This window comes from Echinococcus granulosus, assembly GCF_000524195.1.
Source record: "Echinococcus granulosus chromosome Unknown EG_S00004, whole genome shotgun sequence".
NCBI classification, from domain to species: Eukaryota; Metazoa; Platyhelminthes; class Cestoda; order Cyclophyllidea; family Taeniidae; genus Echinococcus; species Echinococcus granulosus.
The window spans coordinates 1550517-1563830 of NW_020170384.1; the positions used below are offsets into that span (position 1 = coordinate 1550517).

Below are 13314 nucleotides of genomic sequence, written 5' to 3' on the forward strand. Positions count from 1 at the left end.
TATGAATAATCCAATCAAAAGTGTTTTAATTCTCCCGAAAGTTATAACAAAGTTGTGCTTTATAACGATCATCAATGTTTGTTTTATATAGCTGGACACAAATTACAATACATTATTCTAGAAGACTCTACTAAAAACCTGATGGGACTGCTACCTAGCTCACGGTATTTCGATTCTTTCTTTAAACCCTAAGAGGATAAAATACAACTACACATTCGCTATTATTAAACCCCTTTCTGTGGAATTTCGTGTACTTTAAATGCAGATGTTGGAGCAATGAAATCCAGATTGTTGCTCTTTTTCTAATGCCCATAGAAACTCGCAGAAGCCACTAAATTGCTAGAAGCTCGGGAAGCCAAACTAGTGGAGATCTGCCGCACCAATCTGTCTCTTCAGGAAGTTAATGAGTTCCTCCACGCGTAGGTCAAACCTTTCAGTCTCTAGGCATAATATTTAATGTATCAAATTGGTGCGCTTGCCTGCAGCAAGCTGGAGGAGGCTGGACTTCCACACGACTTCAGCGCTGCCGACCTGCAGTCACTGACAGATGAATTCACGGAGCGACTGGCAACTACAGAGAGGAAGCTGCAGGCGGTAGCACGAGAGCGTGATCAACTTCGAGCTCAACTATTCACCGTAAATGCATCCTCTGAGCAGACGGTAAAACGTGCTTATGGTGAGCAGGAAAAAGCACTTCGGTAAATTTAAACCGAACACAGCTGTGCTACTGGTGCAATATAGGTACCCAGGCTAACGTTTCTTCTTGTGAAATGTTAAGGGCACGGTGTGCGCGACTTGAAAGTTCTCTGACGGATAAGGAAACTCAACTAGCCGATCTACTGGCGGAGGGGAATAGAATGGCTCAAGAACAGCTGAAAACTAATAACTTGGTTAAAACCCAACGCTCGAAAATGAAAACTTTGGAGTTGGAAAAGGAGAAGATCAGGCATGTTTTCTTTAGAAATGAGTGCTATGTGATTTTTTGTGTTTACTTTTGCCTAAACAAGAACTTTTGGAGGTATCGCTTTTCAGTGATAATCTCACAAAGGCTCAAACAGAAATCGGGAGCTTGAAATCCGAAATTGCTACTTTGCGAGAAAATGAAAAAAGGCTTCAGGGTAAGTCTTTACAAAATCTGACTATGTTTGCACCATTTCGTGTAAGGCAGTTTCAAATTCAACTGCACCTATTTCGTTTGTTGGTCGTAATTAGTTTTATATGTCCATCGCCCTTTTGTACTACACTTTTTCGTATTGTGTAATGTTTCGTAGGTGCTAGACGTATTAGGGCTCCTTACGTAATAGGTTTACATCCCCTATTTAACATTTTTCTATACCACTTTCTCAGGGGTTACACTATCTTAGTATTCCTTTAAATTTGTCTTACACGTCTATACGTTTACCATTCTAGGAAGGACCATAACCACTTCCTTGAACAGCTAAATCGGATTAGCAATAGTGACTGGCTTCTTTGGCCTAATTTATCATTTCTAAATTACCATGATCTATTCGATTGCACACAAAAAAACGAATGAGATAGTGGGTGGTCGATGATTTAGTCTTTTTCCGTCACTAGCTAAAATTGTTGAAATTTGATGCAGTCTTGCAAAAGTTTATGGACCTTGGTGTCATGACAGAGATTTTTACATCCCTCTTCTACTGTCTTTTGTTTACTTAGAATCCCTCAATCAACTCAGTCGTAAAAATCTGAAGTTGGAAAAAGACGTGGTTGCCGTAATGGTAAAAGCACTCTCTTTCACCTGAATTCCATATTTACTTGTCTGTTTGTTCAACCCCAGCGGCATCTTCTCGGGTGACACTTTCGACTATGTTTTGTCGTAGAATGAACTAGATTCCTCCAAGGCAAAAGGTGAGGCACTCGACCGTGCACGTCTGGAGTTGGAGAGGTGAGTTGGCATTCTCTGGAATCTTATTTTTTCTGTTTTGTCTAATCTCCAGAACATTTGCGCGATCCAATCTCATTGTCTGGAAGTTTTTCTTGAATTAAAGGCAGTGTAGAGCCTGCAATTTTTCATGAATTGTTACTTGTGTGGTGCAAGTGTGGTTCTGCTTAATTTCGCTAATTTTAATAATAAGATCCCCAAAATTTCAGCTTCGGCTAGCGCAATAATTTCTCAATCTTTGTCTAGAAATGTAGCGGGTAAGGTTTACGAGGGACCTCGTCCACAATAACAATATCTGAGGTAATAATTTAGAATCAAAATAGATGAAATCATTTCTTCGCGTGTTTGATAATCTTTCATTTTTTCTATTCTTTTATTATACAGGTACACTTTTTTGTCCTAAACTACCTCCTGTGACTGCTCTTCACTGTGCTTCATGTCGATTCGTGCTATTTTCCGGTTGAAAGTATTGCTTCTCATCTCATTCATTTAAAACTATGCCTGTATCGTCTGAGATTCTTGATTTCGTAATCACTTATCTACTTTACTTATGATTTTGGCGAATGTTACTTGTTTTGAGTTGACAGCTCTTGTACTCTGCCTTGCTCTTTTTTCCTCCATCTGTTTGGTAAATATTACAGTTTCCGGTCTTCCCCTATTGATTGCAAAAGTGGTTTAGGTTACCTCAGTAAAAGTAGTCTAAGTCGTAACAATCGAAAAATTCTTGTGAATGGATTGAATTTCTTTCAAGTAGCAGAGCCGATAAAATATGCGTGCGCAAAATATGTTCCTCGCGTTTCACTTCCACAGCAGCTTTTCATTTTAGTGATCCTAGCATAAGTAGGTTTAGGATCCCTATCGACGTCTGTGATCTGATTGAGAGCTTTGCTTTTACCCCATTTCGTCTTCTATGTTTTATGCCCTTTCTTTCCTCTTTCTTCCCATCTCCTTATTAGTAAGCTATCAGATAGTGCAGTAGATCTAGCGACGGCGCAGCGGGCGCTTTTGGATGCGCGGACACGCACAGAGGCAATTCGCGATGTGGAAGAGGAACAACAGAGCCTTCGTGACGAAGTAAGCACTCTGCGCACCCAGCTTGAAGAGATGCGGATTACTGCGGTGCGCCAGAAGCTGGACGCCGAGCAGCGTCTGCAACGGTCACGGCAGGAGGTCAACCACTATCGTGTGCGTATCTTTTACAACACGCTTTTTTCGCATTTCAAGGATCCTTTTTGCCGTCTATCTGATTATAAACTTCCTCCTTTCCAGCATTTGAATTAGATGATCGGAGGTCTAACCCTGTAGCGGGGTCTTTCCCGAATATACAGCTCTGTATTCTGGATTGCTTTTTGTCGTTTGCTCGATCATCCTTTTTTGGTTCATTTGATCTCTACTGATTCAGTCACCATCTTTTGCGGGATAAACTCGCTGTTAAGCAGAAATACTATCTACAGCCTTACAGTTCTGTAATATATCTTTCAATTGCTGTTCTGATGGTGCATCTTCCCCAATTCAATTTATATTTGTTAATTTTGGAAACTGGCTCTATTCCCCCCAGTGCTCCAGGTTTATGTGACCCCTTTCATGGATTTTATTCGCTGTTTGATCTTAAGATCTGCTAGTCACATTGAGGGAGAGAGTGATTTGGGATTTATTTTGCTTTTCATCCCTGCATCTTTGGTCCCTGATGATATTCTAGTCGTCCTTTTGCTGTGGACTTATTTTGCATTCAAGATTTGTTACGGTCAATATTAAATTACATACTTAACTGATATTATATTTTTGCCATTTATGCAACTGAGGCGATAGGGAGACAGTCCGTCTTGCTTTTCTTAGGAGAATTATTTGCTCGTTTATTTGCTAATAGATTGCATTAGTTAAAATGCGGTCTTTGAATAGTCTAAGAGTAAATTTGTCAACATTGCCACTGCATACTTTGCCCTAACCAAATTGTTATGACCGGTTTAAAATATTTTCAGCCCGCCGCTAAATCCATCCAAATACAATTGTGAGGCAAACTTTTTAGTGTTTTGTTTGTGGTACTCAAGTTACCCCTGACACTAGATGTGCAGACCTCCTTCCCACCGCCCTGAGGCCTTTGCGCGGGAGGCTGAAGAGGTCATTGTAGTGATATAAACAAACAAAACGGACTTCATTCTACTGCAAGATAATGCGCGACTCACCCATTAATGGTCGTTTTGCGGTTACTTGGGCTATAATTATTTACCGAATATGTAATCGCTTATTTAGGAGCAATTAGCGGAATCGGAGGCACGTTTCGAGTCCCTCGGTGAGGCCGCGACCTCTGTGGCCAAACCGCTGCTGCGTCAGATCCAATCTCTTCAGGCCAAGTTGGCCGAGCAGGCGAATGCCTCTGAAGGCACTGAACAGAGCCTGCTGGCCCTAGTTGGTGAGTTTTTGTGTCTACCTGTTCACTCACGGCTCTGGAATTCGCATTGTTTTGTATCAAACAGTCTGTTTTGGACACGGTTTGCTTCAACTCCTTGTCTTAAACTGATAAAGTACCTACGTCACATATTTGTGATGCTGAGCTCGGGAAAGAAAATTGGGATCTAACGCGCATGTGGCACTAGCAGTAAAAGTGTTAGTAAAGGGCTAAATCAGGTTCTCACCATTACTTGGTGATCAATTTTTACTTTTCAATCCGTAAAGATTTTGACGTTTAAAATATCCAAAATTGCAGTCGCACCAAAACCTTTCTTTCGTAACCCTAACCCCCACACACAATCGAACCATAGAGCTACTCACTGACATGGAAATATCTCATGAGGAAAATATGATCGAATCCTGGGCCTAAAGCGATAGACCACGGAAAATTCGTGCTGACTTCTGCCTTTTTTGGCTTTAGCGGATCTGAAAAAGCGTTTGGAGGTGGCAGAGAGAGCGGAACGTCTATTTCAGGAGCGTCTCGATGGAGCAGAGACTGCAGCAGACGCCCTGAGGAAGGAACTTTCTCTGGAGCGGGCGGCCTCCAGCCAAATGCATGACCGACTCTCCCAGCACGATCTGCAGGCCTCCTCTGACAAGTCACATATTGAAAAGTAAACTCTGGGTTTATACTTTTAAGACGTTTTGTATATGAATGTCTTGCATTGTTTTATGGCAGGCAGTGTTGGAACCATTCTCCTTGCATTATCCATCAATAACTTTGAACCAATTTTTTAAACTTATTTAAGAATTACAGACTATAGATTTAGAGCTTGGTTGAAGCTGTGATGAAGCCCTTCCTCCCATCCTTCTCGTTGCACTTATTATTAGTCTTTGAAGAGGTAACGGAATCTGCCATTCTGAAAGAAGGCCTATTATTAACCTGCCATGAGAGAGACCCCATGACGCCAAGGTAGCTGGCGTCTTTAAACCTCAACACATATCATTCTACTGCGAACTTCTTCTTTTGAGCAGCGTCCTCAGGGCCCTCCATGATTGTTCTGTTTTGACCGTTGCAAGTCTTCTTTTGACTTTTAATCAATTGCCAGACGGTAGCGAAAATGCTGCATTGAAGTACTCAAAAAGTTAATATTTCACATCGCCGCATATTTAGCTATTCTCTGAAAAATCATCCTCCTGTAACTTTTGGTTTTGGCACCAAACCAATGGGAATTAGGATTGCCCTTTTGTCGGGACGGGCTCGCCGATGTGGCACTTCATATCATCGCCGAAGACGCAGTATTGTCCACCAGCCAGGTAGCGGATTTTTAACATGGAATTAAACTGGTGATGGAACTGTGGAGAATGGGAGCTCGTGCAGTTGATTATCCTTTAAAACAAATGTTACTAATTTTGTAATTACACTAAGAGAGCCGAACTCTTCATTCTGAGTTGACGACCAATGTCTGCGAAACTCATTCATTTTTCTACGTTTTAAGTGGTTTTTTGTGTTAAAATTAGGTATTTGCCTATTTTTGCTTTGCAATTCTGCTTCCTTACACGCCCACTGTGTTGTGGTAACCAAGGCAATATTTCATGTCCCTTTGTCATGCATTTGGACCTAAGTTTGCCTAACTGGCTAAAATGATTACTTTGCTCTCACTGTTTGCGTGAGGTCATAACCTGTACCTCTACATGTACAATCACGAAACCTAGCAATACCAATTGCCAATTGTCGTGTCTATCATGCTTTTTTGTGCGTTTTCAGCAGGTGTTGGTCTATTTTAAAAGCTGTCGCCTAATGTAATAACCTTTTTGGCTAGCCGGGTAAGTATAGCCATTGATGGTCTTAGCTTTAGCTCGGTTAGGTAACTGATGTAACGGTCCAGAAACATGTCAGTTTTTCAGCAGAAGAAAAGTAGTGGATAATTCTGTTAAACTTTGTATGGGCTAGGAATCTGTGTGGTCATTTTTTAAGTGGACGGTACGTTCTCACTTATCAATCTGTGCGTTTTAGAGTACTGAATTGAAGAGGAAGTCAGTCAATCTCGGAAATGTTTTAAATCTACTTCTGGTGGAGTAATTTCATCTATTTTTATCCTCTATTGTGCAGACTAAACGCTGAACTAGCCTCCCTTCATCAACAACTAATTGCAGCAGAAGATGCCTCTGATGCAACCTCAGCTGCCCTGGTCGCGAAGAAAGAGGAGGTGGTCGGACTTCGGTCGGAGCTGGCTCAGGTGAAGGCCGAATTGGCTCAGGCGCTGCCCAAAATGGCAACGTCCACCGCAGCTGTCTCCACTTCTCCCCACCCACTCATGGGAGCGCACTCGAGGCGATCTTCCGGTGCCCAACTGTTGACACTGACATCTCAGGTTTGTTCCAGTGTTGATTCGTGCCCCGTCAATTCAGGTGGTTCTTGGGAGTAGTTAATTAGAGTAAGATAGCACACCTACTGTTTATTCTTTGGTTCGGTGAATTCGCGAAATTACTTTCACAACATGCAGCACTCGAGCCAGATCTGAAGACGTAGCACAGTGTAACTGTTGAAAAATGGCTTTATTGTAATCTTACAGAAAGCCAGGAGACAAGAATCAAGCACAAGTAGCAGGAGATTGGTTAGAACGATCTGGTTGCAGCAAACTCAATTTTGTCACGTGTATCTATGTCTTTTTGTGTGAACCTTTATTCACAAACAAAGTCTATCCATTGATATGTTTGTTGTGAAGTAGTTAATCAACGGCTCTGATCCCATCTACCCTCCACACTTCTTTGTTGTTTTACTATCGCACAGCAGGAATCGTTCAGACAGCTCATTTCGTTATCAATTTGTACTTGTTCAGTGGATCCGCACATTAGGCTGGAGAAAATCGCATTACTAATGTCGAGAAGGTCTGTACAGCTGCTGCTCGGCTCGCGAGAAGCTGGAAACGCAATCACTTAAGACATAAATCTGCTGCAGCAGCTTTGAATGGTCCGACCATTTGGAATTGAGTTGTACTAGTAAAAATCCAGCCCTTTATTATTACCGCCCTTGTAGGACTCCGATGCGAATCCTTCTTTGGAGACAACCGTGTCAATTCAGCAGTCTTCGCCCTCACCGCCTCCGCGTCCCTCTCCTCTGCCAACCGGCCATTTCGCCAGCAGTCTCTCTTTCCTCCAAGTGAGACCTTTAAATATGGAGCGTTTCATTTCGTATTAAGCAACCAGTCTCTCAATGGAGTAATTTTAATGTTCTAGTTATGCTAGCATGCCATGATAGGTGGGGTAAGAGAACATTACAAATCAGAAGTGAATGATTAACTCCGGATGATCGTTTTCGTACCCCACAGGAAACGGCCTAGTATTTGGGATACGAAGTATTAGTCTGTTGTTTCGAGATCTAGCATTGATGTTGGGTATATAGAAGGATCTTTAACACATTCACCCCACCATCACACGTATGTGACAGTGATAATCTTACCTCAGCTAGCACGTCACACATGTAACGTTTAGTTCTGAACTATATTTCAGCATCCTATCCGAGCACTATGTTGAATGGTTGCTAAAACCAATCCATTTTTATAAAGTACGGGCATCACGACAGGGCGAAAATATTTTTCCTATTTTCAATCTTAAAGTAGAAAGGCAAGCTTCTGGACCACTTTCATTCTGACTCTTGCGCTAGTAAAATTCAGATAAACGTGTTATTGTTTGTATTTGGAAACTATTCGTTGTCACTATTGTAAAGGGGATTGTTGGTGTTACCAGCTTTATATGAAGCCCTTGATCCCAAATCCTGGTAGCTTTAAGTGTGATACATTAAAGTACCTCCTTTGATTCTTCAAAATTTCCCTTTTTTTACCAGTTATCGTTCGTATGAGAAGAGCTTTGTCATCGTATGTATGGTTCCTTCAAACATTTCAGCTAGCAGCAATGCATTTTATTCTCTATTTTTTTCTAATCGAAGTATGAATCTGGGCTCTTTAATTTTGTCTTTGACTGCTCATATGACTCCGTGTTTATGCTGGCTTGCAGAGGACTACGTGAAAAGCTTTTATCCTGGTCCCGGGTATTTTTTAACATTTACACCAGCATAAACAATCCTTAAATTCTGTTTTTTTTATGTGGGTAGGTTCGAGTTTAGTTGAATGGAGAAGCACTCACGGGCCTTTTTCCATATTCCTGGTGTTGATTAATTAGTCTGGTATTTCTGTGTCTTGCATAAGTATTTTCTGTTGATTTTGTGGATTCCCGGTCCACTTCTTTTGTTGTTTTACCATTGTGTAACCTTTGGAGTCGTGTTTTGATTAGCGGCTGTAGTCTCCAGAAGAAAGATAGTTTTCTCTTTCAAAAAACTCCAAAAAATTTACTTAGGTCTCGCCAAGTCAGCCCTTCTGTGTTATCCGGCATCTATACAACCTAAGGCATTTATTTCACTGATAGTAATGAACTCCTTACTGCATTTTTAAATCCCCTCTCCTCAGCTTAACTTCAATTCACAATTTTTTCGTATTTCGTCGTTTTTACTAACGGCAGACACGTCACACGGGCATCATTTCTCCTAGTAAGGGTGATCGTCCTCATATATCATCGTTAATTACGCACCGAAGGGATCCATACAGTGGTGCAGGGACGGTCAATTAGGTGGCGATATGCACTACTCAAAAAAGGCCGCTGGGCACCGCCGGCAATAGCACCAGCAAAAGAGAGCGACCTTTAGCAATCTCATTCCCGTGCACACTCCTTCTTTTGAATGGTCTTGCATTCCCACCTCTACTAATCTATGGATTAACACGCCAGGTACTAGGGTCTGAGGGGAAAACTAGTCGTCACAACCTATATGCTTCATTTACAGCCATGCTATCTAAGAACCAAAAAGTATAATTATTCTCAAACCAAGAATATCCTGCGTTCATTTTATTCCTTTTGGATTCACCTGGTCCCTTTCAATCAAACTAAAGCTCTGGTTCTCTTATCTGAGCCTGACATCACATGGTGTTTTGGCAGCAGGTGTGTTAATTTTAGTTCGGTTGACAAAAGTTTTTCTCATCTTCAAATTGGTTCTAAGAGCCGTTACTGGAATTCTAGGCAAACAAGCCATAATTGTCCAATAGGGATGATAAAAGTACTAACTTAGCTGACCTTTTTTAAGCACTGATGCGTTGCATCCCGGTTTCCTGCTGGCCTTACGCAGTACCGGCTACGTGGGTGTACTATGCTGCTGTACTTCCTACTTCCGAGGCTGGTGGCCTGCATGGTATAAACACCTCAGGCGTGCTCTGGTTGGTAGAGCACCTCTGTCTCTTTCAATATACCCACTGAACTGCAAGAGATATTTAAGCCTAACCACAAATGTTGAATTTATTAAACAAAAGAGTATACTATGGGGAGCAAAAAGAAGGTGCTCTTATTTTTCCATGTAGTTCCATGCCATTTATTACAATTTTACGCAAATATTCGGAAAGCTTAGGTATAGAAAACTTCAGTTCTGCTGAAGCATCATAGGATGACCTACATCACTTCGTCGTCGGATCAAGTTGTCAATCCTTTTGTTTTCGTTACGCTGATGCTCGTTTCTATTCCTCAGTGAAATGATTCAACCGGGTTTCGTCTCGTACAGTGATGCAGTCTAGAAATTCTTGGCCTTCCTTAACCAAACGCCTCCGTCTTGGTGCCCAGCGCGCGCCAACCCTCCGACCTTGCGGATATTTGTGGGTGGTTGTGTCATGTTCACCGTTCTCATGAGAGGATGTGTATAATTTTACGTCCTGCTATACGTCGATTGTCCAGGGTCAGATATTCCGCTCGCTGAATGACCGATGAGGCTGCAGTCGAGATAGGCACTGACGTACAGGCCTTCGACCCCGTACTGTGGCTGAGTGTCCTGTCAACGTACCATGCAAACTGTTATTGAAGTCTCCTGCAGACGCCAGTGTCCGCATCATGACACGCTGTTGCAGTTGCACATCATCACTGGTGACTGCCATCCTGATTAAGGGTGTTCGGATCTACATATGCATCATCTATTATGAGTAGGTATGGGCATGCATGGCAGTTATTATTGGGTATAGCACCTCGGTTGTCGCTGCAGATGGGCGATTAAATCTCAATTCGCTTTGGACACCTTGTGCATTTCATCACCTACTCCCATCACTTACCGTGGTGGTGACACTTTCGGTGTGATGGATTGAATAAGAGTGCACAAAGTGTGTGTTGAGTTTTCTTCACACAGAAACATGTATATGTGAAACTGCGTGTGTGCATGTGTTCAATGCTGTCCGCATGATCGCCACCACCAATGTAGACGACCTGTTTCTTCTCACGTTACATCACACGACTCATCTCTCCTGCATGAGTCAACCCTCTCTACTTCCGCCGTCGCCGTCACCCCACGTTTTGTTCTGTAGTTTGACTTAATGGATGCGACGCCTGATGAAATGCACCAGATCTGAAATCCAATCTCATCTTAGACGTGAATTGGCTCACTGAGTGGACGATTTCGTTCAATCTGTTGGCTCCCGGATATTCCAAAAGCTTCTTGATTTGATGCAGGTGACTATGCGTTTACGGATATGAAATACGTTCCACTTCTGTAGGACTACGCATTTTAAGGTAAACATAGCACTAACACGGAGACTAGGAGTAAATCGTTCACCCACTTACTGACTCATGCCTAGTTGTTCCCTAAAGAAGTTTTAAATGCGTGTGGGTTTGGAAGTAGCTCTGGTGTAGGCGTGTGAAAGGACCAGAAGACCAGTGTCATAAGTGATGATGAGTAGTGCTTTGTTTGTCTAGTTCACCTTTCCAAGATATATTATGACATTGGAATAAAAATGAGCATTACATTTTGATTATTTTACAATCTTAACATAGGTTGTCACTTCTACCTCATATGCAACTGTTTTCACTTCTCCGTTAATTGACATTAGTTAGGAAAGTTCTCTTCATAACCAACGCTTTTCTCCTGTTTCTTATTACCATCATGTCCGTTTTTTTCGCATTTTCAATCGTTGCTGGCGCATCCGAATCTCGTTGTTTTTCAACTCAACTCACTTGGACTTGCTTGTTCCCCTAATGATACCTATCCCAGTCCCCTTCTCATTATCTCCCATTTATCGAGTTTTGAGAAACGTGGACACGGTTTTTTTTCCATAAATCCTCTGCTTTGGTGCCTTCTTCAATTATTATTTTATTATCCGATTCTTTTAAGGTAAATTATCCTAAGATTCTTATTTTTATGCTTATTAATTTTTGGTCTTTTTTACTAAGCACATCACAAGTTTGTGGATTGTATTTCATCCAAATAGCATTAAAGTATTGAAGGATGGGTGAGGCGGATTTCCTGGTTTCAAGTTTATCCTGATGATTCCTCACACATTTGAGGCCTTCTTGATTTTGCTTTATGGTGCAGCAATAGCGGTATTAAACACGATTAAGCAAATTGTATTGTGAGGTGCTTTCTTTGTTGTCAGGATCTTGTCTGTCTTTCCCTTCTCACGCACAACGCTGTGCACCTTGGCTGGTATGAGAATGTGATGAATTGCACAGAATCCTCTCTGAAACACGTAGGGATGGTTGTAGGCTTTCCCGTGTTAATGAGAGGTGGTCGTGGCTCTTTACGGGAGTCCCTTGTGGCTATCCACTTCTTCCAGCAAACTGTAAGTGGCAATTTGCATTTAGACGGCGTACTTCTACTTGTTGACTGCATCACCCATGTCGATGCCTTATTGTGTGATGTCATAGGATGTCTTGGGCTTTTACTTATAGACCTCCATTCACTCCGTACTTTATGGCGAATGCCTGTTGCCCACTTATTTTGGACATTTTGATTCCCTGTCTGTCTACTCAACTAAAAAATTTTTTTTTCATTCCCTCCGATTTTCAACCTCCAATCCCATTGTCCAACACAGTGGATGTGTATTCTTCACAATTAAATTGCAAATCATAAACGGGTTTCAAAAATTGGGTTAAATGACAATTCCTAGTACATTTGTGTAAACATAGAAAACTTGCAATTTGCAACCTTCGTGGGTATTTTCAACTCGACCCTCGCCTAGAAGTTTATTGAATGTATCACGACCCTTTTTGGTACATGCTAGTTCCATGATATTTCGTCAAATATTGGCGACTCTTAGAATTTGTCTTTTTGAGGACTCAACACGACCACTCGGATAAGCAGTGGAGTCGCGTTTGAACTGCTAAGTTGATGAAGTCGACAATAGTAGTGATATTATTTGCGAATGTGTGAATGACCATCACGCACACACTTCCCATGCACACACGTCCTATGTGGGAAACTAGAAGGCTTGCATATCATCGAGCACACTTCCACTCACGTGCCGACCACGAGAACATCACCTAGGAAATCGGCATTCCTCCTTTTCACAGGGATGGCGTCGCCCTATTTTAGTGACTTTTTAATATTTAAGAAGGGGTATTTTTTTATCTCCTTCCATGGATGTAAGCTGTCCACTAGTTGTGTGAAACGCTTTTGATCATATCCAACTTATGGGTCTTAAAGGAACTCCTCGTTGCAAAAAAAGAAACGCACACTAGAATTCGACATCTCTCTCAGATATTGAAGTTGTGATGCTCCCAATTTTTTTGTGAGCACAAATTTCGGTGTTGCTTCTTTTGCAATGATAGATTTTTGCTGAAGTTACAGCTCTTGGTTCTTTCTACCCTCCTCCCTTGGCCAGTCACAACATCCAGCAAAGTCAAAAGTAGCTAGCCTTTTGTGTGAAAAAAAGGCTGCTCTACTTAATGACTTTACATTTGCGCTGTGTAAATTATTTGTATTTATTTGGAAAAGTTATTTTTCGTAGACTTGACAGAGAATGGCGTTGTTGATGTTGTCGGTGTTACTTTTCCCACACGTGCATGCCGAGGCGCAACTAATTTCAATTTGTTTCCATTGGCATTTGTGTTGCCGTCTCAAAAGCTAAACGAATTTGCGCATCAAGTACTTGGATCCCAGTTTGTGTGAGTGTGTATGCTCTTCTTATGCATTCACTTCTACTTTGCTCTGTTTTTAGTCAAAT

General features: G+C 41.7%; 1 protein-coding gene across 1 annotated transcript; it reads left to right on the forward strand. All coding sequences in view use genetic code 11, as the record gives it.

Annotated features, from left to right (window-relative positions):
* Positions 1 to 456: 456 nt before the first annotated feature.
* EGR_01154 (TATA element modulatory factor) lies at positions 457 to 8917 on the forward strand (the record flags this gene model as incomplete). Its single annotated transcript, XM_024490403.1, has 9 exons — positions 457 to 698; positions 779 to 950; positions 1842 to 1906; positions 2860 to 3088; positions 4154 to 4313; positions 4773 to 4965; positions 6405 to 6666; positions 7332 to 7454; positions 8810 to 8917. The coding sequence occupies 9 exons, from the start codon at positions 457 to 459 to the stop codon at positions 8915 to 8917; spliced, it is 1554 nt and encodes a 517-aa protein (XP_024355222.1).
* Positions 8918 to 13314: the final 4397 nt, after the last annotated feature.